The sequence below is a fragment of the Musa acuminata genome, chromosome BXJ2-11, assembly GCF_036884655.1.
Source record: "Musa acuminata AAA Group cultivar baxijiao chromosome BXJ2-11, Cavendish_Baxijiao_AAA, whole genome shotgun sequence".
Classification (NCBI taxonomy): domain Eukaryota; kingdom Viridiplantae; phylum Streptophyta; class Magnoliopsida; order Zingiberales; family Musaceae; genus Musa; species Musa acuminata.
In genome coordinates this window covers 24,114,337-24,141,493 of record NC_088348.1, presented here as the reverse complement: position 1 = coordinate 24,141,493, position 27,157 = coordinate 24,114,337, and the positions used below count along the sequence as shown (strand labels likewise).

General features: G+C 36.5%; 1 protein-coding gene across 4 annotated transcripts; it reads right to left on the bottom strand.

Annotated features, from left to right (window-relative positions):
- Positions 1 to 14,105: 14,105 nt before the first annotated feature.
- On the bottom strand, positions 14,106 to 26,341 carry LOC103971472 (serine/threonine-protein kinase CTR1). 4 transcript variants are annotated; one of them, XM_065131653.1, is made up of 15 exons: positions 25,613 to 26,341; positions 23,632 to 23,930; positions 23,403 to 23,544; positions 22,751 to 22,854; positions 21,431 to 21,639; positions 20,236 to 20,580; positions 20,095 to 20,135; positions 19,188 to 19,256; positions 18,029 to 18,129; positions 17,838 to 17,922; positions 17,559 to 17,657; positions 15,112 to 15,180; positions 14,871 to 15,002; positions 14,576 to 14,670; positions 14,106 to 14,491 (listed from the first exon to the last, which is right to left on the bottom strand). In XM_065131653.1, the coding sequence occupies exons 1-15, from the start codon at positions 26,129 to 26,131 to the stop codon at positions 14,383 to 14,385; spliced, it is 2,418 nt and encodes an 805-aa protein (XP_064987725.1). In that variant the 5' UTR covers positions 26,132 to 26,341; the 3' UTR covers positions 14,106 to 14,382. The 4 variants fall into 4 exon arrangements, 2 of the variants coding, with proteins under 2 accessions (XP_064987725.1, XP_064987726.1); XR_010492334.1 differs by lacking the exons at positions 14,106 to 14,491; positions 14,576 to 14,670 and adding exons at positions 15,957 to 16,073; positions 16,190 to 16,244 and having other exon boundaries at positions 14,933 to 15,002; XM_065131654.1 differs by lacking the exon at positions 21,431 to 21,639 and having other exon boundaries at positions 20,236 to 20,534.
- Positions 26,342 to 27,157: the final 816 nt, after the last annotated feature.

Here is a 27,157-nt window from a genome sequence, read left to right as displayed (position 1 = left end):
TCAGATTGATATAGTATCTCTTCTACATTTCTTAAGCTCTGGAAAATAAAGCTACTACGCTTGAAAAGTTTTTAAGAAGCAATTTTTTAGAAAAACTTTAAGCAGCATGAGAAATGTTAAAAGATGATACTTCAATTTACGACTCCTGTTGTCTATATTTCATACTGAGACAAAACCTTCTCCTGTTGGTGCAGAGCTATTTCGTAATGTATATCGGTTAGATATGATTCTAGCGCATGAACGTATACACCCTCGACCTGCAAATTCAATAGCAGGTCAACGATCCTTAAAATTGTTTTTAGTTTTGGCAGAAACTAGTCATATATAAATACCTATAACACTCGATAGATTAAAATCTTAATATATAAATTATTATAATATATAAATATTATAATACTTTTATAAGTTCGGAAATTTGTCAACGTACTCGACACCCGATGAGCAATCGTTTGTAAACTTATGATTGTTTGTTTATCTTCTAAAGTCATTGTTTCTTTTTTCTTATTTTTCTTTCTTGTACACCAATTATTTGCTGAATCGCTTATAAAGATATGCTCTTTGCGAGACATTGGGACTTATCCATTAGCTCATTTTCAAACTACTCAATTTACTTTTTTTACATATCTTTCGGGACCTAAGCGAGGTTATAATTAGGTTGATCCTTTGTGGGCTGATAATGCAATGATGTCTCATGACTTAGACAATTCTAACTAAGTTTGTGATATTGTGGTATTAGAGTAGACAAGCAATTTGAGCAACTAATGAAATTTTGTAATCTCACCATAGTGAAGCACCGTGGCGAATCAAGTAAGATAGGACAAGCAGAACCATTAACCCAAGCAACCATAGGTGGGCTACAAATGCAAATGACGAGCTGCTCAGGAGGAGCATGGTAGCGAAAATGACGGGCTAGAAATTAGATATTCTCCGCGAGCGAAGTATAATCCGGAGTGTCAATCAGGAAAAGAAGCTATAAGAAGAGGCTTATAGCTGTGAAAACCCGCCTTGAAGTAAGTCTAGATGACCTCTACCAAAGCCAACGAAAGCTTCTTGAGGTAGAGAATTTGCAAGAATCTCAAATCGATAAAATCGAGTCTTGAGTAGATCGATTAACGAAAGGCATTAAAGACTCCGTGCAACACCTACATGAAGTCATGATAGAACTCACATCCAGGATTACATTGCTCATAAGGGCTCTTAATGTGGGAGGGCACAACACTGTTGCTCTACCATAAAACTTGAGGGCACCTAAGCCACACTACTATAGGGGTGCCAAGGATACGAAGGAGCTTAAGAATTTTCTATTCAACATGGAATAGTGTTTTCGAGCTATGAGGCTTGATTATGTTGAAACCAAAATTTCAATAGCAACCATGTACCTAAATGAGGATGCAAAACTTTGGTAGCGAACATGTTGGGAAGAGATCTAACAAAGTCGGTGTTTAGTGAACATATAAGAGGACTTGAAGCAGGAGTTGAGAACTCAGTTCCTACCTAGGAACACAAAGTTCGTCACAAGAAGAAAGTTGAGACAACTCTGCCAATCCACTTCCATTTGGGACTACCTAAAGCAATTTTCTGTACTAGTGTTGGACATATAATATATGTTTGAGAAGGACAAGTTGTTCAACTTTCTCTCTCGATGGCTTGAAGTTGTAAGCATAATAGGAACTGCATTGAAGGATTGTCACCTATGTGATTGTGGCAATCATAGCTATGGAAAGACTCACCGACTTTGTTTTATCGGAGGACTCGAGGAAAAAGAAATAATCTTTGAAAAATCACCCATCGAAGTATTCCCAAGAGGAGTCTGAAAGCGAGCAAAAGAAATAGAGTTCCCACAAAGGACCAAGTTTAAATGGCAAGGCTACAAAACCTAATAAATGCTTTTTATGTGGAGGATCGCACATGATGAGGGAGTGCCTACAAAAGCAAGCACTCAATGCATTGATAGCATCAATCCATCCCCACTAGGTCAGATAAGAGTAAGGTCATCACCCTTAGTTTGAGTAGTTCGAAATCTAATAGCGACAATGATGAGTCATAAGGACCCTGGATGAAAGCAATGTGTTTATTGAATGTGTTGTTGGGTCAAGTCGGGGAGAACATAAAGATGAAGCAACAAAAAACAAGAAGTAGTGAATTGATGTACATGGATGTTAAGCTAAATAGCCAAACAACTTGTGCAATTATAGACATGAGCGTTACTCACAATTTCATTATCGATCGAGAAGCAAAACAACTTGGGTTGAACTTAGAGAAGAGCCTAAGTGAAGGTAGTAAACTCGAAAGCTAAGCAGATATTTGATATATCAAAGAGGGTCTTCATCAAAATTGGGACATATAGCGGAAGCCCAAATATGATGGTGGTGTCATTGGATGAGTTCCAAGTGATCCACAGAATGGAGTTTATGCACACAATAAAGTTGGTGTTGATGTCGTTTCTAAACTCCTTATGCTTGATGGGAGGTGATGACCCCTACGTAATTTCTATTTCTCGAGGAGGAACCAAGAACTCATAATAAATATTTATTTTATAATTGAAGAAAGGGATGCAAAAAGGTGAATTAATTTTCATGACCACAGTAAAACTAGTCACTTAATGTGGAGGCCACCCATGAACCTGCTATAGTGGCGAACGTTTTGAAGGAGTTCATTGATGTTATGCCACCCAAGTTGTCGAAAACTCCATTGCCACGAGAAGGCGTGAATCATCGCATCGAGTTGGAGTCGGTAGTGAAGCTTCTGCTAGTCATGAAACTTTATGTAAATCAAGATCGTTCACCATGACTTCTTGCATTTTATTAAAGAAATTATTTATCAAAATGAATCATGTCTCTTGGTGTTCATATGATCTCGTCTTTCATGATATGCTTTTTTTATATATATTTCCTTGTATTCATGAAGTATATCTCATCATCTAATTTTTCTTAATATATTTCATGTGATGATTTGAAAAATGATGTAATGGGAAAAGTTTTGCACATTAAGGGAGTTAGTTTTGCTACCTTGGATAAATTGGTGTAAAACTTACTTGATATGCTTTCAAACACTTGCATTGTTGAATTATTCTCCTTTTTGCCTATGACAAAGGAAAAAAAATTAAATGATGAATGTTTGGTACCAACAATCATGAAGTGATAAATGCTTAAAAATATTAATTTAATGTTTGGTATCATTAATGCTTTAAATGATAAATATTTGGTATCATGATCAAAATGTTAATAAATGCTTAAAAATTTTAATGTCCTAGTATTATGATATGCTCATAGTGATGATTGATTTATTTTTTGGTATTATGCATGAAAAATGAAATGTAAGGTTTTGAAATTATGCATGTTTTAATGATGCACAAACATATTGAATTAAGAATAATACTTTACCTTTGTCATGATTTGAAAATTGATATAAAGGGAAAAAAATTATAACATTGTATTCTTTCCTTCTTTTTGACAATGACAAAGGGGGAGAAAAATTGCTAGCTCAAACATTGCAAAGGAAGCAAAAATTTGCTAGCTTGTAAATTGCATGTAGAAAGAAGTGCTATCTTGCCTATCTCAAAAAGCAAAATATGCTAACTTGCACGTCTAGCAAAATTTACAAACTTGCAAAACTCAAATTTATTGCTAGCTTGCATGTAAAATGATGTAAAATTTTGCTAGCTTGCACTTTGCCGAGGAAGAAAAAAATTGTATTTCTCAAAAGAGAACAAAAAAAATTACTTGCTTGCATGATGATAAAACTTGATATTATGTTTATAATGCAATGATTTGAAATTGCATATATCAAATACTTGATAGTTGCACTTCTCCTTTTGTTGATAACAAAGGGGAAGAAGTATGATGATGCTATGCATGATTTTATGATGACATGTTGCAAATACTCATGATTAAATTTGCTTTGACTAGAATTCAGCTTGAATTCAAGGTTCTATCAATATGACATATTGATAGGGGGAGTTAAGGTTAACTCGATCATCAATTGGTTGTCATCATAAAAAATGGGGAGATTGTTGAATCTCGGATTTTGATAATAAAACCAATTGATATTATTTATGATTTGATCTGTGTTTTGTGTAACGTAAGAAGCTTCGATCAAGGAGAGACAATTAAAGCAGGAAGAATCATATTGGGCCGGAGAAAAATATGTTAGAAGATTAGACGTCGAGCCGAAGGATCGGTCGACGTATCGACAAAAGGCTTTGGGCCATGGATTCGGGCATCGGGCCAAGAAGAGTAGAAATTGTGCCAAGGAAATCGGAGTTACGAAGGTCAACTGGTTGATTGGGCAATAGGCCGTAAGAGATGACAATGCACCGAAGAATCGGACGAAGCATCGATAAACCAATGACATGCTAGACAACACTTGATTAGATTTATAATAATTGTCTAGATCAAAGTGGGTTTTAAGTATGCAGGATTAACTACGATAGCGATCAAGGCATAAAGCAAAATAAGGTCTTAGAGTCAAGAACAAGATTTCGTTGGGAGTTCGAGAGTTCGTCGGAAGCTCGCCAGAAGATCGTCGGAAGAAACCTAGACTTACGGACTTCATTTAGCTTAGTGAATGTCTTAGAATTCATAGTTAGCACATAATTGGGTTGAAATTGAGCCAACTCAATTAGGGGTCAATTGGGCCCAAGATTACGCTATGTCGGGCCAAGTGAAAGGCCCAAATAGTGACCCAACAAGTGGCACAGTCTCCGAGACTATATCAAACAGTGGTACCGCCCAGTGGTAGGGTGTCAAGCGGTGGTACCACCAAGGAGATCGAAAGTTGCGGGAGTCAACATATCGATTACGCAATATATCGAAGGAGAGGATGATACGCCGAAGGACCGGACGAAGCGCCGAAAGAACCAATGACATGCCAGACAACATATGATTCGTGCTTTGTAATAATTTGTCTAGATTGAGTTAGTTTATGTCTCATTGAGTCAGTATTAGGGTGAAACAATGCCAACTCAATTAGGAGGGCCATTGGGCCTAAGTTAGGGTTGAGTTGGGCCGAGTGCAATGCCCACTCGGCCACTTGGAGCCATGCTAGGCGGTGGCACCACCTAAGGTGGGTGGTGGAACCGCTTGAGGCTCAACCTCTCAAGTGGTCCGGGCAGTGGTACCGCCCAGTGTCAGTGTGTCAGGTGGTAGTACTGCTAGACTGGACGGTGGTACCGCCTAGTGTTAGAAAGTATTGGCGATGGTACTGCCAATACCCCGAAAACTGAGGATTAGACACTTTTAGACTCTAAGTTTGAATCCATTTGGAACCTATAAATACCCCTCTCATCTCTGCTCAGAATACACAACAATTGAGAGCAAAACGAAAGGAAAACCCTGTTGTAATCTTGTGATAACTCCTCTCAAACTCTAAGTGTTGGTGAAGTTTAAGAGAGGAGGTAGTGGGGGTGTAAAGGTTCTCTCCTGAGCCTGTCAAAAGGAGAATAGAGTTGTAAGAAGGTGGTTGGTTTTCACCTATTGAAGGAAGACCGTTAATGGATGTTGATGGCCTCAACGGAAGAGGAATCGAGAGTGGATGTATGTCACAACGACTGAACCACTATAAAACTCAATTTGCATTTCTATTTATACAATTTACTTTTACTGCAAACTACTTTACTTTCTCATTACATTCTTACAAACGCTTTCAAGTTAAACACATTTCCGATATCGATTTTCATCGAATGAAAGTTTTTCAAAATCGACGTTTTTATCGTAAGCACTAATTCACCCCCCCTCTTAGGTCGAGTCGATCCTAACAGTCGGTATCAGAGCCTCGTTTCTCTCATTTTGGTTTAACACCCAAGAGAGATAACTTTTTCGACTTTCAAGAGGGTCTTTCAATCGCTTCTATGTTCAATGGGATGGACTACAATTATTGAAAAACTCGGATGAGAGTTTTCTTACTTTCCTTGGACTTTGATTTATGGAATATCATTGAAAACGGATTTCAAATGTCTTCTCTTCCGATGAACGATTAGAATGATTTGGAGAAGAAGACTTTCGTTGAATGCTAAAGCGATGAATGCTTTGTTTTGTGTCTTAGACAAAAACGAATTTAATCGGGTTTCTATTTACGAAACTGTGCATGACATTTAACACACTCTTGAAATCACACACGAAGGCTCTAGTAGAGTTAAAGAATATAAGATAAATCTTTTAATGCATGATTTTAAATTGTTTCGAATGAAGCCAAGCAAAACTATTGTTGACATGTACATCCGTTTTACGGATGTCGTCAATAGTCTAAAAGCACTTGGTAAAAGTTTTCCTAATTTTGAACTTGTTAACAAGATATTAAGATCCTTTCCAAAGAGTGTGATCCTAAAGTAACGACAATTCAAGAAGCCAAGAACTTGAATAACTTTTCGCTCGAAGAACTTATTAGGTTCTTGATGACTTACGAAATGACTTGCAATGCATACGAAGAACTTGAGAACATTCCAAAGAACAAGAAGGATTTGACACTTCGAATAATAGAATACCACTTGAGTGATAACTTAAGTGATCAGATGATGACTTTGAACTTCTCACTATAAAATTTAAAAAGTTCATGAAACAATAATTAAAAAATAAATTTAAATTTAAATTGGATAAAATAACTTGCTATGGACAAGAAGGATTTGACACTTCGAACAATAGAATACCACTTGAGTGATAACTCAAGTGATGATGATGATGATTTTGAACTTCTCACTATAAAATTTAAAAAGTTCATGAAACAATAATTAAAAAATAAAAATAAACTTAAATTGGACAAAACAACTTGCTATGGATGCAATCGACCAAGGCACTTCAAAAGCGAATGTCCACAAATAAAGAAGTTATAAAAGAAGAAAAAAACACTCAATGTAGCTTAGGATGAATCGAGTACATCCGAAGACGAGGAGAAAACCGATGAAGATAAAGTGGCAAACTTCTCTTTGATGGCTCTCGGCAATGAGGTAAATGACTCAACCGAAATGTCTTTACCTTATTATGAAATTACTTGATGCATTTCATGAGTTATTTTTAAATTATTAAAAAAATTATAATTATTAATATAAAAAAAAGATACTTATGCAAACAAACTATGATCTTGATAATGGTTTGTAATGGTTTAAAATTGTGCATGTTATACCTTGAAGACTTGAAACCATGTTTTGGTATCATGCATACCCAAGTAATGATGTTTTAAAAAAATTTTGTTTGGTATCATGCCCAAAGTAATGATGATTTTTGTGATTTATAGCTTATTGATTTTTGTCGTGATGAAATTTACTTTTTCGATTTTAAACGTTGATGCATGTTTTTATTTAGCATAAAAAACTTGGGCATGCTTGTATGAAATCAATCATTTGAATTGAAATAAAATGGGAGAATACATTTTTTCTTGAAAATATCTCTAAAGCTTTTCGATTTTCAATAAGTGATTCTTAGTAATGAATCTATTTTATGTTATCTCTTAAATTAAAAAAGTAATTTTGATGATTTTGATGATTGGATAATTTGAATTTGAATAAGTTTTATCTATATCATGATCTTGAATTCTTAGAATCAAAACTTGATAGTTTCTTTATATTAATCAAAATCCCTCACTTTTTATTCTCGAATAATTTCTTATATTTTATTAAAGAGAATATTTATCAAAATAAATCATGTCTTTTGGTATTCACATGATCTTATCTTTCATGATATGGTTTTTTTTATGTATAATTCCTTGTATTCATGAAGTATATTTCATCACCAAATTTTTCTTGATATCTTTCGTATGATGTCTTGAATATTTACACCCTTATGCTATTCCCCTCTTTTTGCCTATGACAAAGGGAGAGAAAGAATTGCTAGCGTGCACATCTCAAGAAAAACATATTACTAGCTTGTAAAGAAATGCAAAACTTGCAACTTGTACATTTGAAGGGAGAAAGTCTTGCTAGCTTGTGCATCACAAAAATTAGTAAAAAAGTACTAAATTGTACATTGTAAAGAGAAGCAAAAACTTTGCTAAAGTTCATATTCTCAAAAATTTCTAGCTTGAACATTGCAAATGATGTAAAATTTGCCAGCTTCTTACTAGCTTGCATATAGAAAATTGCTAGCTTACTCATCTCAAAAGAGCAACAAAGTTTGCTAGCTTACACATTTTAAGAAGATGCAAAAGTACTATCTTGTCCATCTCAAGAAACAAAGAATTGCTAAACCTGCACATCTCTAGAATTTGCTAACTTGCATGCTCTAAAATGATGCAAAACTTGCTAATTTTCTAGCTTGAATATCACAAAAACTTGCTAGTTATACTTCTTTTTGTTAATGACAAAAGGGGAGAAGATATGATGATGAGTTGGATCATGCATGGAATGATGTATTGAAATTTTGATTATGCAAAATTTTATGATGATATTTCTAAATTTATGTTTCTATCAATATGGCATATTGATAGGGGGAGTTTAGTTTAAACTCCATCATCAATTGGTTGTCATCATCAAAAAGAGGGAGATTGTTGAATCTCGGATTTTGATGATGAAATCAATTGATGAGTTTGTGATCTAATCTGCATTTTGAGTGATGTAGGACTAGCTTCGACTAAGGAGAGGCAAATTGATTGAAGTGGGAGGAATCAGATGTTGGGCCGGAGTGAACATGTCCGAAGATTGGACGTCGGGCCGGAGGATCGATCGACGTGTCGGCAGAAGGTTTCGTGCCGTGAATTCGGGCATCGGGCCGAAGGATCGGACATTGTGCTAAGGAGATCGGAAGTTGTGGGAGTCAACATGTCAATTGGGTAATACCCCGAAGGAGAGGATGATGCGCCGAAGGATCGGACGAAGTGCCGGAAGAACCAATGACATGTCGGACAACATATGATTCGTGCTTTGTAATAATTTGCCTAGATCAAGTTAGTTTAGGTCTAATTGAGTCGGTATTAGGGTGAAACGATACCAACTCAATTTAGGGGTCATTGGGCCTAAGTTAAGGCTGAGTTGGTCCAAATAGAAGACCTACTCGGCCACTTGGAGCCATGCCAAGCGGTGGCACCGCTTAAGGCTCAGCCTCCCAAGTGGTCTGGACGGTGGTACTACCCAAACTGGGCAGTGGTACCGTCGGCCATAAAGGTTGTCGGGTGGTGGTATCGCCAGACTAGGTGGTGGTACCGCCCAATGTTAAAAAGTACTAGCGGTAGTACCGTTGCTAGTCATACGTGCCCTACAAGCCAATGAGTAATGACAGATGACACGCATTCTTTTTGCTTATTATATTTTGACATTTTATCACTTTATATTACTTGTTGTATATATATATATATATATATATATATATATATATATATATATATATATATATATATATATATATATATATATATATATATATATATATATATTGTGATGTTCATGGATCTGTGCAATAGGAATCGGATCGTGATGAGATCACGATAATGAGACAGATTCACCTTCAAACACATACCCTAAATAATCCTAGTCATAGGTTACTCAAAAGAGACATTGAGATAATTGGATAGACTGGTGTGTTGTATATTCGTTCATATGATGGAGGCAGTTGGTCTCATAGCTACTTATGTGGGGACACTAAGGATATAGTGCAGGTGCTAATTATAGAATGAGTTTACTAATTGATCTGCTCACGAAATACTAGATGGTTGACGATGTCTTATTGTCAGACAACGACTCTGTAGTCCTAGTAGTGTATTTGGTCCTTAGACTTAAGACACCAAGGATGTCCTGTATGAGTACTCCACTCTTTGTTGGACTTATAGGTTTGAAGTTCCAAATCTAGTATAACCGGTTATTGGGAGTGGCAGCCAACCTTACGAGGGCTATTGAGTGTCGATAGAGGATCATCCGCTCTCAGTATTATGAGAGAAATATCCTGTGTGTTCTTGCTCAAACAAATCCTTGGTCAAGGTCATTCGGATTGATAGAGAAAGAGTTTTTAGGGAGAATCCGATTAGAGCAAGGCTCGAGGAGAAACCATATGGGCCTGATAGCACCATGCCCAATATATGGTCTCTGGGATATTAGATGGATGAGGGACTATAAATACATGATAAATGAGGACAGATATGTCCAAAGGATTAGATTCCCCTATATCATTTGGGGACTGCGGCGTAGTAGCCTAGTACGTCCACAGTCAATGAGTCGAGTGAATTATTATGGAGATAATAATTCACTGAGCGAGTTCTGATAAGTATGACTCACAGCTAGCTCGATATTGGGCCTAGGGGGTCACACACATATGGTAAGTGTTGCGACGAGTAGAGGTTCGGATATGAGATATCCGCTGGATCCCCTATCTTATTGGATATTCAATAAGCTCTTGAATGAATTATTAGATCTTATATATGAGATACAATAAGAGCTAATAAGAGATTATTGGATAGAGACCCACTAATCTAAGAGGCTTGGGTAATTAGATGGAAATCTAATACCCAATAGGGTAAGATTCATCAGGGTTAACTAGTGGCCTCCATAAATAGGAGGGAACTAAAAGCCCATAGGCTGGGGCTTCTTAGTCGCCATCTCTTATTCTCCTCTCCCCTTCTCCTCCTTAAATAGCAGGCCTAGAGATTTGAGGAGCATCGTTGCAGTCCTGTTATGTGGACCACCGCTATAGAAGAGGACGCTTGACCTCCTTCATCCACTCCTACAGATCTATAAGGATTCAGGGATATACGATCTCCCGATATAACACAACAATCTCACGTGTGGTTTTCTATGTCATGGGTTTTGCGCACCAATCTACGCACGATGACGAACACATATTGGAAAATTTGGGGTTTTTGTTTTATGTTCTTCTGCTACGCATGTGATGTCACTCTTAGATTTCCCAACAACCACCAATACCTCGAAAACCGAGGATGAGACATTTTTTGCTCCAAGTTTGAATTCATTTAGAGCCTATAAATATCCCTCTTATCCCTGCTCAGAATACACAACAACTAAGAGGAAAAAGAAAGGAAAACACAATTGTAATATTGTGAGAACTCTTCTCAAACTCTAAGTGTTAGTGAAGTTTAAGAGAGGAGGTAGTGGGGGTATAAAGGTTCTCTCCTGAGCTTGTCAAAAGGAGAATAGAGTTGTAAGAAGGTGGTCTTCGTCTATTGAAGGAAGACCGTTAGTGGATGACAGTGGCCTCAACGGAAGAGGAATCGGGAGTAATGTAGGTCACGACGACCAAACCACTATAAAACTCGGTTTGTATTTTTATTTGTGCAATTTACCTTTACTGCAAACTGCTTTACTTTCTCATTACATTCTTATGAATGCTTTCAAGTTAAACACATTTTCAATATCGATTTTCATCGAACAAAAGTTTTTCAAAATTGACGTTTTTATCATAAGCATTAATTCACCCCCCGTCTTAGTGCCGACTCGATCCTAACATATATTCAGATATGTCTTACTTACCAACAAGATAAGGATAAGCAATGGTAGCCGATGGGACTTTTAGAGTCGTTGCCCATACTAGAAAGGTCTTGGGAGAGTATTTCCTTGAACTTCATATCAAGCTTGTCGGTAGTACGGGGACTCAAATCACTACTCGTGGTCGATCGATTTTCAAAATATATAACATTCATTGCTACACCTATACACTACTCAATAGAGGAGGCGATCAAGATAATGATAAAGAATGTGGTGAGGTATTGGGAAGTCTCGCATAATATCATCAGCGATTGACACGCGTGGTTCTTGGGACGATTTTGGATTGAGCTATTCAAATTACTATGGTCTAAGTTATACTTCTCCATAAGCCTCCACCCCTATAGTCAAACTAAAAGAATAAATATGCTCCTTAAGTAATATCTTCGGCACTACATGAGTGCCAACCAACATGATTGAATGAAGCTATTGGACATAGCTCAATTCTCCTACAACTTGTTATGGAGCTTTACATCCAATAAGAGCACCTTCAAGATTATTACAGGACAGTAGTCGTAGACTCCTTACACCTTGACGATCGTTTATACTAGGAGTAGCCCTTTAGTATATTACTTTAAAAAGGAATGATATCAAAACACATATATTGTCCGGGCTTACTTGGAGAAAGCAATAAAATAGATGATGAAGTAGACAGATCTGGGAAGCCGACCATCGGAGTTTAAGTTGATGACTTGGTGTCAATGAAGCTCTAACCAGTATCATTCTAATTTTTTAGGCATAAAGTACACAAAGGACCAGTACAAAAGTACGAAGAACCCTTTAATTTTTTGATCAACAACAAGTTTTGTCTTTTCTCCCACCTTTAGAAGCATGATTGCCCACCCAATTATAGTAGGGTAGGCAATGTCTCCTACAAGTTGTAGCTGCCTACGTGGCTCAAAATTTACAATATCTTCCATGTGAGCAACCTGAAAGCCTACCACTTGGATTCGTAAGATTCTTTCCGAAGTGTTTCAACTCATTAACTCTCCCATTAGAGCCTCCTACGAAAAGTGGGCTAAAGTCATTTTAGTTGATTGTAAGACAAAGCTGCCCAATGGAGCAGAGAAGATCAAGTACATGGTAAAGTGGCAAAAACTTCATTGAACAGAAGCTAGTTGGGAGCCTAAAGACACCTTGCAACATGAAGAAGCAATGATCAAAGCCTACCAGCAAGCATCGATAAGAGTGTAAACAGTTTAAGTGGAAGAGAATGTCATGGATGATCGTCGCGCACCCGCAACACCCTTATCAACGAACCGTTCGTCGTATTTTTTTGCTTGTACATATGCTTGACAACATGTTTTGCTTTGTTTTGTGTGTTTTTGTTTGAAAATTATGAACATGAATAGTTTGCAAGGTTATAAAGCGATCGCTCACCAGAATATGTAAAACTACCCAAAAATGGTCTAGTTTTCATGTGTCATGACTTATTTACTATAGGCTTTAATACGAAGAAAAACGTCAAGCACTTCAGCACCCAAAACCCCTTAGGTGGCACCTTGCTAGATGGGGATCTGGAATAGTACTGAGCGTGAATTAGATTCACAAGTTCATAAGTTAAACCTATGGAAACTTGCCAACGCGCCCGACACCCGGTGAGCAATCATTTATAAATTTGTGATTGCTTGTTTGCCTTCTAAAGTTCTTATTTTCTTCTTTCTCTCTTGCACACCAAGTGTTTACTAAATTACTTGTAAAACTGTTCTCTTCATGAGACGTTGAGATTTGTTTGTCATTTGTTTTCAAACTAATCAATTTGTTCTTTTACAAGTCAGTATAGCGAGATTGTAACTAGACTAACCCTTTCTAAATGAATAATGTAAAAGTATCTCGTAACTTAAGAAATTCTAGCTAGTCACGTGATAATATAGCCATGACATTATTCATAAATGTTACACTGACTTACTTCGTACATCATGATGATTACAATTCATATTTAGAAATAAAAATTAGGAAAACTAGTACATGCTAGTATATTCATAAGAGTCCTTGAAGAGATCCAATTAAGAAAACTAGCACAGGCTAGTATATTCATATAGAGTCCTTGAAGAGATCCATTTAGTCAATCAAAGTCATTAGGCATTGTGGCATTGACACCCGTAAGTTCAGAGCCTTGCATATGTCAATTATAAAAATATCAAAAAAATTATAATTTTAAATTTTGATACAATAATAATAATAAAAAAATTATAAATCTTAACTATTTAAGATTAACTGCATGAATCTTTTATTGTTATTATGTAAAAAACTATAAACTTAATTAAATTTAAAATACTTAAATTTTTATTTATAATTTTTATTAAAATATTTTTAGATCTTCCTTGTACCATTAACATTAATCATTTTTATCTTATTTGATTGTCACATCCAAAAATTTCCTAAGCACATATTTATGTCATTTTAAATATTTTTTATCTTATTCTTTATTAAAACGATACCTAATTATTCATGAATAAAAATATTTATTTTTTTATTTTTCCTATTAACTTCACACATCCTTTTCAACATTCTTATCTCATAACATACATTTTTTTTATATATTATTTCTTAACTACCCAATACTTAGATCATAGTTTTAAATTTTGATACATCCTATAAATGAAAGATATACATGAGAACTTAGTGGTGAATGATGATAAAAAAGAATCAATGCCACAACTATAAAATACACCCAGCAGGATATTCAAAATTGAACCAAAGTTCTATGCATGAACTATGTTGAAGAAAATTATGTGTACATTGTGATATCATCTAATCATTGGATGGACCAAGGACAAGAAAAGAGTTATATCTGTTGTAAAACATGAAATAGAATTGAACTTTAAACTGAAGAGTAAAGACGCTAATTCAAAATTTGTTGAATGCAAATGCAAGATCACCTGTAATTGATACAATTGAAGCAGACTTATGTACATGTGGGATCACAAAACGTACACCAGCCGTTTCAAAAATATGCAACTAGCCTTCTATTTGGCACTCGGCATATCAGTATGTAATGGTTGAGGTGGCAGAGGCTTGAGCAGAGATTTTAAGGACTCCATGATACTAGAAAAAGCCGGTCTTTTCCATGGCTCACTGCAGTTCAACAGATCATTTAAGAACAGAAGCAGAATGAAGTATAAGAAGATTAATTGCCAAGGAATTGCACTGTCCACATACTTGGCCCAACAGGACTCAATTATAGCAGCCACCTGTGGATTTACATCACTTGGAATCTCAAGCCTTCTTCCTTTAAAACCAACCGCAGCAACCACCTGTCACATGACAATTTATTTCATATATTGGTAATTTTAATGATGGCACATCTATGTGTCTCAGCACATGTAGAAAAACAGACTTGTATTAAATAAATGCATTTGCTAATCGGCAAGACATTGACAAAGTTCAAATGATTCCAAATTCATCAAACTAAAGCCCTCTAATCGTCAATACCAATGGAATAAAAACAGCTAACCTGAGCAGGATTTAAATTACTCCATGGTTGTTGCAATGTCATAAACTCCCACAAAATCACGCCAAAGCTGTAAACATCAGACTTCTCATTTGATGGTTCATCTCGAAGTACTTCCGGTGCCATCCACTCAGGCTAATGTGAACAAAGACAATCAAAGTTGAAAACCAAAACAACTCAATTAACCTATTGTAAATCAGCCAAATGGATTCAGTTGAAAGCATGTACAACACGAGCAACTTACGGTTCCTGCAAGAGACTTAGATGAGAGAAATGTGTTTGCCTTCAGTCTTGAAAGACCAAAATCACAGACCTGCAGTTCAACAGAAAGCTATCACTGCAGTAGTGGTATACAGAAAAACTAGGTATATACAGTCAATTACAGTAGGATAAACCAAAAAGGAATCCGAGTTTGACAAATTGCATCTGCTTGACATGGCTGTAAAACAAAGAATATGAGATACTGACATAGACAACCTGATAGATGACATGGCACGTATACAAAAATGAGCACATATATTTGCTATTTAATATTAGACCTTATGTAATATCGATGTTCTATGATCATCACACATGAAACTTTATAAGAATCATAACAACCATTTATACAATTAGCAAACATTTACAAAATACCTTAAACATGTATACATAATACCAGTCAAAAGTCAGAATCACATGTATATTGCCAATATTTGACATGTTTTGTAGCCCTTTAAAGATGATACAAGAGCCCTACAAGACACAACTCATTACTTTAGAGAGTAGATGATACAATTCGTCTTAACATGCTTCAAGTACCAACACATGGTGGAAAGTTGCCAACGTGTATAGGCGTAACACTGATATGACGACCATTTTGCAGGATCTCTTAGTATGAAGCAATAAAAGTTTTAAGATAGAAATACCATCTTGGGAAGGAAAAAAGAGATGTCAACAAGCCATAAGCATTCATGACAGAGAATACTAAATAAATAATTTCACAACTGGGTAAAGGCATAATTGTCTATTCTTTTTATCAATGCTAGACAGAGTTTATAGGTAAATTGTTCAAATAGTTTGTCAACACAGACACAGAGTTCAGCAGTCTACCTGTATCATGCACCCATTGGTGCAAATACACATCTTTTGCCAAATGCCAAAAAGGAACATCTATATATTGTTAGCTTCTACCAGCAGGCACATACTATACTGGCACATGAAGCAAGCCTGCAAAATTAAATCCTTCTCTTTCAAGACCTTACACATTCAGATTTGCTGCTCTTACATTTTCTCCACTATCAATTTGATTCATTCTCACAGTTGGTTTTTGCAAGAGATCAAACCTGTTCGAAACTTATCAGAACTACAAGGCCTTTGGAACACCTTTCAGGAGGAAACCTACACCACATTCAGTAATTGATTCATCAAAGAAAGAAAAAAAGAAAAAAGGAGTACCCAGTGCACAAGGCTCCCACCAATACGGGGTCTGGAAAAGGTCAATACATGCAGCTTTACCGTTAAATATTTAAAGAATCTGTTTCCGTGACTCAAACCCTGGTCTCTCATGTCATAAAAGTGCAACCTTATCATTGTACCAAGGCTCGCTCTCATGAAAGAAAGAAATAATAAATCATTTTACCAATCAAGAGAGAACTTATTCTCTTTCTTTGTCAATTATCATCTTTTATAATGAACAGGGCTATACTATGTGTTGCAATTGCATATGATGATGCCAGAGACAAAATATTGCATCTCAGGAATGATAATACGGACTATAGTATGTGTTGCAATTGCATCTGATGATGCCAAAGACAAAATGTTGCATCTCTGGAATGATCATACTCTGTTATCGCTTGTTACAGTTCATTATATATCATCCAAGTAGGACTATTTGCCGGCTGGAAGGAGCTGCAACTTTGCAAACTTTTCTTCCACATATTAGCAGGAATGCAGATGTACATTGAAGATACCAAGCTAATGAATTAATTTTGTAAATTACAAACATAGCATCTCCGTGTCACAAAATAGCATGCATGTCGTAGTTGACCTCTACTGGATAACCTCATTCAGCAACAAAGAAGTAAGATCATAGAAGCTAATACAAATTAACAGAAACAATCTTGTTGATTGGAGCACAATAAGACCACATGAGAAATGGAAAGAAAGCTCAGGTCTGTGGTATCAAGTGAAGTTCTTAGAAATTTAGGGTAGTTAAAAGTTAAAATATCTCTAGGACATTAGCAACAAAGCGATTTGAAACTCGAGATCAAAGCATGGTTTGAAAAACCGCCAGGACCAGTACAAACCAGGTGATAAATAATGGTTCCATGGACAACCGGACCACAAACCAGCCCATTTCAAGCGTTTCAGGTCTGGTTTAGGGTTTTTAATTAAATGGTTAAAATTTCATAACCTCTCTCTATATATATCACCGACAAACCCTTGAGCTAATTTCATAACCTATCTCTCTCTCTCTTTCTCTCTCTCTTTCTCTCTCTCTCTCTCTCTCCTATCTTCTTCCTCATCTTCTTTTTATTCTTCTGTGTTGGTATGTACCAGACTCATACCAGTCTGACCAATGACTGGCACCAGCTCTGGTACCAAAATTTTACACCATGAACAAAAGCATAACTAGAGCCATAGATGTTAATCAGCTTATAATAAGAAATAATTCTGCAACCAAAGTCCAAAATATGTGAATACAATTCTTACTTTCACTGTGTACTTTTTGTCAACGAGAAGATTTGGAGACTTCAAATCTCGATGAACGATAGGAGGATTGCGTTTGTGAAGATAATTCATTCCCTTTGCCTGGAAAAGCAAATACCCATTAATAAATATGTACCCTGCATCACTGCAAAAGATTATTAGATATAAAGTTACCAAAAAAGAAATGGCCTTAGCCTTTCTGATTGCTGTACTTTAAAAATTGTGCTACGCTAAATGCAACTTATGCAAAAAAACTGAAATCTAATTAGGTAAAAAGCATACCACATCAAATGCCATACTTAATCTGCGCCTCTCATCTAGAACTTCCCTTGCTCCATTTCTATGCAAAAGCCGATACAAGCTGCCTCTGAAATTCATCAAAAGAACTTATATGTACTGACTTCACTGAGTAGTTTGATAGATATGATTTTGTGAAATAAATAAAAGCACAAGATGAAGAAAGAGGAAAATACCTTGACAAATATTCAGTGACAATAGATAGGTTCCGTGGCTCGGTAACAGCACCCATGAACAAAACTATATTAGGATGCCTTAGGCTTTTCATTATAGCAACCTAATGTAGAATAATACAATGATCCTGAATCTTAGGTGAAAGATAAAGAAAAAACATTCACATGCTGCAGTAGCATTCTTATGAAGCCCCAAAAAAAATATCTCAATGTACATGTCTATTGGCAATGGTGTTCGCGAACTTCCAGAAAAATGATATTTAACTTATTGCAAGTGATCAGCATCTTAACCCAAATGCAGACAGTCCATTGTATTAAGAGAATCTGATTATTCAACATGTCTAACTATTTAAACCCTTTTCTTATAGAGGGGAAAGGGACTTGCTTTTACACTTCCAGCACTATATCTACATATATTACACCTCTAAACTTCTGATATCAGGAAAGTCCTTTGCTCTCACTGAAACTTTCTAAATTTCTGTCATGGTATGGCCATTTATCCAAGTCTAGAGGTTAAGCAGTTAGTTTTAGAACCTCGCAGCAGCAGTAGTAAGATACCATGTGTTCCTACATGCAACCTCATGATCAATTACATTTCTCTTGCTACAGACAATATTGTTTTTCTCTAAGGTTTTGCCTTCTTTAACATATCTTGATAATGAGCTAAGCATTGAACAGTAATGTGCCATAAACCCACTATATTCAGAGGTAACATTGATTTTTCTGTAACATATGCAGCAGAAAAGTACAGAGATCTGAGTTCAGTCAAATGATTGACTATAATGCTTAAACCAGATTCTAAAAGTCAAAAAAGGATGAAAACAGGAGCACAAGACTGCCCAGCTTATTTAATTAAATTCTTGATTCGAACTGTTGAATCAAAAGGATACATGTGAAAATCACATAGCCAGAACATGTAGTCTTAGCAGTTTATGTGATTAATGACTAAATTCCACCCAGAGACTTCATGCATAATGTACTCATGTTGGAATAATTGATCAAACAAATCATAACAACAAGGGCCTGACCAGGTTATTAGGTAAGCTGATTACTATGACTTATCCTTTTGTAGTCAACAGGCAGCGATAAATTTTATAAAATTTTAAAAAAATCAGTGTGACATTTATCCAGAGCAAACTGTTATATATTTACTTGAGCATACCTCTCTTAAGAACTCTTTTAAGCGCTCAGGATGGAGATCTTGTTCCATAAGTATCTTGACAGCAACATCCTACAGGTAAAAACTATCTCATAGCTTCAAAAGAAGAAATTCTGCTTTTAAATATTCTGAAATAAGATTTTTAAGTTTAAAAACACAAAATATAATGTCTTCAAAATTGAACATAAATTTCAACGTCCATGCTAGGTGACGGACATCACGGGTTAAGAGCAGTATGGGGTCGGAATTGTGTGGCCTTCTGAATGTGCACCACCTAAAAGAACAAATTCTGCTTTTAAAGATTCTGCAATAAGATTTTAAGTTTAAAAACACAAAATTTAATGTCTTCAAAATTGAACATAAGTTCCATCATCTATGCTTCTGAATGTACACCACCTAAGCGTTGAGACATGAAGTACTTCTCTTAGGTAATTGCATGGATTCAGCAAGAGTCATTGAAGCATTGGTGGGAATAGAACCATTTTCACCTTTACTTTCGTAGTATAATTTAAAATTTTATTCTTCTGCAGTTTAAGTGATGCTGCTCAAGGCAGGAACACATTAGCATTGTTAAAGAGATTTGTAAAGCTAATCGTCGATCCAAATAGTTGCGGCAAGTACTGATGATTAATGATCACGTTACAATGGTAATGCTATGTTTGTCTGATAACCATAAAACCATAGGATGTTAAAGCAGCCACTCAATTTACAAATGATAAAGTATTAATATCCACAATAAACATCAATTATCAGTTGTTTATGGCAACAATTAAATTAAAGACTCCACAGACAATATGGCCTAACGTAGCTCATGTTTATGGAACCACTTATGCTGAACTTTGGAAACTGAAAAACAGAAAAGTTTCCTTTATATTAAGCATATAAAACAGTTGATAATCAAAGAACATACCGAACCATGCCATTCAGCACGATGGACAGTTCCAAAAGAACCTGAAAAATAATACAGTTACAAACGAAAACATACAATCTAGTTTCTGCATATGGAATGTGATCATAGAATATAGATAACCAGAAAATAATGTGCATTTACCTGCTCCAATCCTCTCCTTCAGGACCAGTTCACTCCATGGAATATTTAAGTCATCTATGGCAAGGCTTATCTCATTGTTAGGTCTATTATGGCCCTGTTTAGAATCCTTTATAAGCCTGAAATCCTTTTTATCAGCCTTTGGATCAGGAGGAATGATATGGAGAACATCTTTCTGCACAGCTTTTGATGGCACTGGCCGAGCAACCTTTTGAATGTGAGGCAGAGGTAGCTCACAAAGTTCAGTTCCAGTAGCTTCTAGTGGTGAAGATATCACCTCTACAGACTTCTCATCCAAAGGCCTAGAGGAAGATAAGTCCACAACATCTCCTTGAGCAACAAAAGCACCTTAAATAGTACAACATGCAATTTCAGTTGATGCCCCTCACGATATTACTCGCAAGAAATTAGTTGTCATAAAAGCTCATGCTGTTCAATAGATAGTGATCAAAATGGTGACTATCACACAAGTAAATTACCAGCACCATGACTTGTAGTGACCAAGGAACTCTTGAAATTACAATTTAAGCATTTAAATCCAGTCTAATAAACAACGAGAATCAACCACTGAATTCACAGTTAAAGACCTTTGTTCCAATCGTAGCTTTCAAAAGTAAACTTCAAGCATTACATGGATTTTCATTAAATTAAAGTTACAATGAATGGATTGATGTGATTATGCTCGAGTCCACCATAAAATTTTGTAATCAAAGCACCTGATGAATGGCAAGATTTGACTTCAAGTAACAAACAAGCAGTGATGGGCACTCCAATTGAGGGGACGTAAATTGTAATGTGTTAAATAGCTAATTCAACTACAATGGAATGCTTGGATTGCTAGGCACAATGGAATTCACACAAATGTACTACTCAATCCATTAAGCTTCAGTGTTTTCAGAAGAAAAAAAAGATGCATTAGGATAAAGAAGAAGAAATCTCAAGTGAAGAACGTTCAATACTGTACGGACAACACCCAAGCATCGTGACCATTTTAGATTCTCGAGGTTGTTGAACAGTAGTCAAACAAATACTAAATGCATAAGCTCCAACAGTCCCATTGTTACCAGAGATTTGTTGGATAAACAATGTTAGGACATCTGGTTTTCAAGCAATCAATAAAAGCAACATGAACTGGTAGCAGAGTTAAAATACACTGATACATTCAAATCAATGTTTGTGTTATATTCATGGGAGTCACCTGCTGAAGCGTCATTGAAGAAGAGATTAAGTGATTGACAGTCCAGAAGATATTGCTTGGCCAAGGTTCTAAAATTCACAGTTACCTCGGTTGATTTGGCTTTTGGAGGACGCAAAGGTGAAGATATTGAAATGGAATAAGGTCCATTCAGCAAAGAATCAGGTTCACACAGATTTCCTGGGTTCCTAATCAAATCAACTAAATATTCCCTGCCAATAGAGAAATTTTATCAATCAGTTGGCTTATTGAATATCAGTCTAAGATCTGTGAAGGTTGCAGAGTTAGGCACTTAAACAATCTAGTAAATGCTGATACTAGTTGTCATGCAGCATGAACATGCTACAGTGTCTCAAATTAAAATCAGTCACAAGAATATGAGTGTTTGACTGTCTACTAATGTCCATTTTATACAAGGAATTACAGATAATATGAGATAGTGCAGTGAGATCTAACTACTCTAAAGAATCATATAAATGGCAAAAAAAAAAAATAATAATAATAATACATTTGTGACCTGTCATGGACAATCTAGAGTAATAGAAGTTTTGATGAAATTTCAAGAGCTCGTGAACACCATGAAACATTGCAATTTTAGCCACTATATACTTCCTATTTGCACAAATAGACAATATAGTTTCGGTCCCCGATCATAAAACTTATAAAAAGAACAGATTAGGAATATGAATCAGTAGCATAAGAGTGGCGTGGTCATAAAGGACTTGCAAATCAACAAAAATCTGAGTGAGAGATATGTTTATCATTTTAGTTGGCTACTAGAAACCTCAGAATCAGACTCTTAGGAAGTGATTGGTTATGCCATAAACAGTCTGACAATTAATGATCTTAATTCTCAACAGGATCCAGTATCTCACTCAGTCACTAGATATGGAAGGATATGTAAGGTGTCTTTATATCGGAATAAAGATGCCCTTTATGAGTCAGCCTATGTATTTAAGTGGCCACTGAAGCAATTTGAAGGAGATGCTCCAACACTATCAAGGTTACAGTTTCACTTGTATATTTCCCTTTATTTGCAACTCACTCAAATGCAAATTGTTGCTTTGTTGCACTATTCCATGCTGTATCTGGGCCAGTTGTGCAAAAGCAACTCAATTGCATTATGCTGTCGTCATACTGGTCTATTGAAATTGCAAAATTATACATCAAGAAATTCTATGAGGCACCCATCCATGATCAGTGCTGCCATGCCACAGGCACAGTACAGCACAATAAGTATAGGAAGTAATCATTCCACAGACCAAAACTCTCTAAAGTAACAGTTCATAATTAACATAATCACTTGGAAAATAGAGTCTGCACCTTTCAAGACCAAAGCACACCAAACATGAGGAAGCATCACCAGTTTTGCAATATTTGCAGCCTTTGGCAACTCGACATGGCAAATTAATTGTGTCTGCCAACATCTACAGACACAAAAGAAAAACAACAAATTAGAAATTAAAATCATCCCAACAAAATCTTGAGACTCATATGAATTTATTAATAGCAGACGTTTAAGTTAACTTCATGCAATCAAACATACAAAAGGAACACAGAGCATTAGTCACCATTGAAAATGAGAAAACAAATGAAACATACGATGCTTGCTAAAATGATATGTTATGTTCTCAATTAGTCACACAACAAAATTAACTTAAATATGTTTTTGTTTGTGAACAATTAAGAATCACTTTGATAGAGTGCAAAATCAAGAAAGGTAGAGAACGACCTAAGAAAACTTTAATAAAAACTGTACATAAAGATTTAAATAATCTTAACTTAACAAAAGCTACGGTTTTTTATAGATCTCAATGGTGGTAAAAGTTGCATGTAGCTGATCCTAAATGGTTGGGACTTTGCGGCTTTGTTGTTATAACAAAATTAGCTTAAGTGAACCTGAGTTTAGACCTTTCAATTAAAAAGAACTTAATAAGCAAGATTACACAAAAACAATGGTGCCTTGCAAAATCACCTTAAAAAGCAATGCACGATGCCTGCAGAGACCAACTGATAGCTTCCCAATTGGAAGCACAACAGAACCTGAAGTAGCCTTGAGAGTCTCACTGCACTCTTTCCAGCGACGGAGAAGATCCTCTTCATTAAAAGCTGTACCTCTTGTGTAAAGCAAATACATACTCATTATCAAAGAAACAAAAGGATCATATTGGTCATCTACATGTAGGGTGCTGAGAGCAACTTACCCCATGTGGGAGCAGACAAGGCTTGCTAGCTGATCCACCATATCTTTCGGTGTGGCACAGCTGCATGAAAGGCCAGCTACCACGTTTTGTAACTGCCTTAGATCAGGATCATATTGTCTATCTACAAGAGCCACTTCAATCGATGAATCACAGGGGTGAACAGTTTTCAGTGACTCAACTGATGGAATCCGATTCTCTTCTTCCACATCAGCACATAGAGTCCATACAAATGGATCCATTCCCTGAATCAGATAAAAGCCATCCGGAATTTTGTCATGGTATGATAGGCATCCATTTACCTGATGAAAATAAAATAAAAAAGTAAGTACAGTGTCATGTACATGGATCAATATATTCACAGAATTAAAGAGTTTCTGGATTAGACATAAGGAGAGAATATTATTAATAAAAGTGAGCAGCAAGTAGTTATTAACAACTGGATACAGTGCACAAAAGGAAGAGACCTAAGCTATGTCATCAATAAACTGATAAATGGAGAATAACAACTTATAATATGTTTTTTATGGTACCAGCTGCCAGAGAAATCATGTGGATTACATTAATATTTCAAGTTCAAATTAATTGGTAATCCACCTTACATAAAATATTTGCAAAGAATATTTGTGGGAAAAAGAATAGAAATCTTTGATGGTAGTCAATATATGTCGGTTTATTTTCTCACTTGGAAAGCAACATCTGAGAAAATAATCATTTACAGGTTTTAGCAACTGAACAACAACAGAAGCATAAAGCTTGATAGTTATAAATTTATCATTTCCAAGGTCAAGCATGAGAATGCAACAGCAGCACCAAGAGGCCACTAGGTTGTGTGGTTTGTGTTTGTACAGACAATAAATGAGGACCCATATATGTAGGTCATTATGGATAATGCATAAAGGTTCATGAAGGATGACTTCTAAAAATAATGTGCATGTATTTTCAAGAAGAGAAGAAAATGAAAGAATACTACCAATTGATGATCCTCATGGAAAACCTTCTTCGTCGTTCATGTTGGACGATTCTAACAGTGTACTAAACATGTTTGGTCTTTCATTGCTAAAGAGGAGAATTTTTGTGAATGATACTTGAATTAATTAACTAAATTCCAACTGGAGTATTCAAAGCAACAATGTATCCCGACGGATTAATCCCAATCCCACATCGAAAGTGGAAAGACTAAGATTGACTTAAAATGATCCAATAGGTATGCTAACTTGGCATATGCATTTTGGGCTATTGGTTCAGATTCAACGAAGTTAATATATCAATCATGGTTCACCTTATCGGTCTATACTGATGGATCAACCAACTATCGATACAGTACGTACCGACTCATGACATATGGGGGTATACCGATGTACTCCTTGTACTGGTCCCTTGTCGGATCGATATGTACCTAGGCGGTATTGCCGTGGTATAGCGAACCTTGATGCCAATTAACCTATGAGGTCGGACTGTGACAATTGGAATCATGGTCGAAAGATTCTCATGGTGAGAGGCAAAAGGCCCTAGGAAAGGATTATCCATAGATTAGACCGGAGGGCGTGTCACATTGTGGAGCCACCATTGTGCAACCTCACATGCACCATAAGGATGTGATGAATTACTATTGTTAATGAAATCATTACAAACTTGGAGCTCCAACTAGAAAAGTTCCAAATGATAAGCAATTGACTGCACATATGTCTCCATCAAATTCTTGGCCTTTAACAATCTTGATATACTATCAATCATATTAATCTGTGCTATTATTAAACATTGTCTAACAGATTTTGAAGCAGAAGTTGCATCCACGCGTTAATGTGATTCGTTGTGGTGAATGAACATGCCTTGGCAGCTTGGACTATGACAAACTAGCTTCCACTGGGTTCCGAAGTCAAAGTAACTAAACCGTTGAATCTAGTTATTCTGGCACCAAACGGAATCAGATTACGCGAAAAGAACAGAGGGGAGCAAAGAGATGGGGCGGTTATATACGAACCCAGAAGCGATGGGAGATGGTCGTGGGAGAGACGCGTTCCGGAAGCACTGTTTGATCCAAAGCGTCCAAGAAATTGGGGTCGTCCGCACACGCCGCCTCGGAGCAGAGCCGAAGCGCCAGGGCGAGCTGGAGCTGGTACGTCTCCTCGGCCTGCTGCGCCCAGCTCTTGGCCGACGACGACGACGACGCCTCCGCCACGGCTCCGTCCTTCGTCCGGCCCTCGCCCCCTCCGGCAGACGTCGGGGCCGTCATGCGGCTCAAGGCGTCCGCGTCTACGGTCGCGGAGGAGATCGTGGCGGGCACGTAGAAGTCCCCGCCGGAGAGGGAGCTCTCCCCGTAGCTGCTGCCGCTGGACTGCCGCTGCAGCGGCGCGACGGCGGGGGCGATCGACCAGTCGAAGGGGGAGGCGCGGGCGCGGGCCTTGTCGGTGGGCGGTGAGTCGAACTTGGGTGGCGGCGGAGAGTCGTCGGGGGACTGGCTGAGGAGGGAGTAGGTGGATCGCCTCCCGGCCATGTCCATCCCCAAAAGGTAAAGACGGGGATCGGAAGATTGGAGGCTGACTTCACTCGATTATATTCATCTTGTTGTTTTCAGTGGATTTGTTTGTCTCCGGGGGCGGTGGCGGAGGTTGGTAGGGCCGGCGTCGAGGAGCTTCCGTCGATTCTGAGACCCGGAGGCTGGAGAGAGCCGATCGTCTCCGTCTACGCAAATCTCCCACTCCCTCTCCGAGGGCCCCTTCTTTATTATTATTAGACAAAATTACAAATATATCCCTACACGCCACTAAAGTTTAGTACAGTTTAAGTTAGACTCGTACCATTTGTGAACGTGTTGCAAGTATTAAAAACATTAATATTGACTGCAATTGATATTGCACACACAAAAAATGGTACCCATCATCTTATATAGATTATACAATCAGTCAAATTGATTTGATATAATATTTTTAAAATACTATGGCGTCAAAAAAAATACTTTTTTAAAAGATTTGAAACTCGATAATTTTTTTCATATTACTTATCTCCTTCCTGTAAAAGAATATATCGCTTGTATTAGGTAAGGCTTATGGATACTAAGTCAATTTTGATTTATGGGTTGCTGATAAAAAAAATTTTGAATGTAGAAATAAAATAATATATAAAAATAATTTATATGATATTGATTTTATTATCATTATTTTTAAGTTAAAACAATAAGTATCATATCAATATATTAGAGCAAAATATATAATGTTAAATACATTGTTTAGTTGTTACTCTGGGAAGATAATTTTTCGTGTGGTGCCTTTTGTCCAGCGCCTTGGTATATTTTTTATCAGATCATTAACAAAATTAACTACTGTTATTATGTATACATAGTGTCATTGAATCAAGTATTAAGAATATTTTTGATGAATTAATTATAAATAGAAAACATCTACAGAGAAAAATACATATCTTCTGGTGCTTAAAATATATTTTTTATTATATTATAATTTAATTAATATTTTTTTCAAATATAAGCGATGAAGATGGACAATGATTCTAATATTTATAATAATCTGAT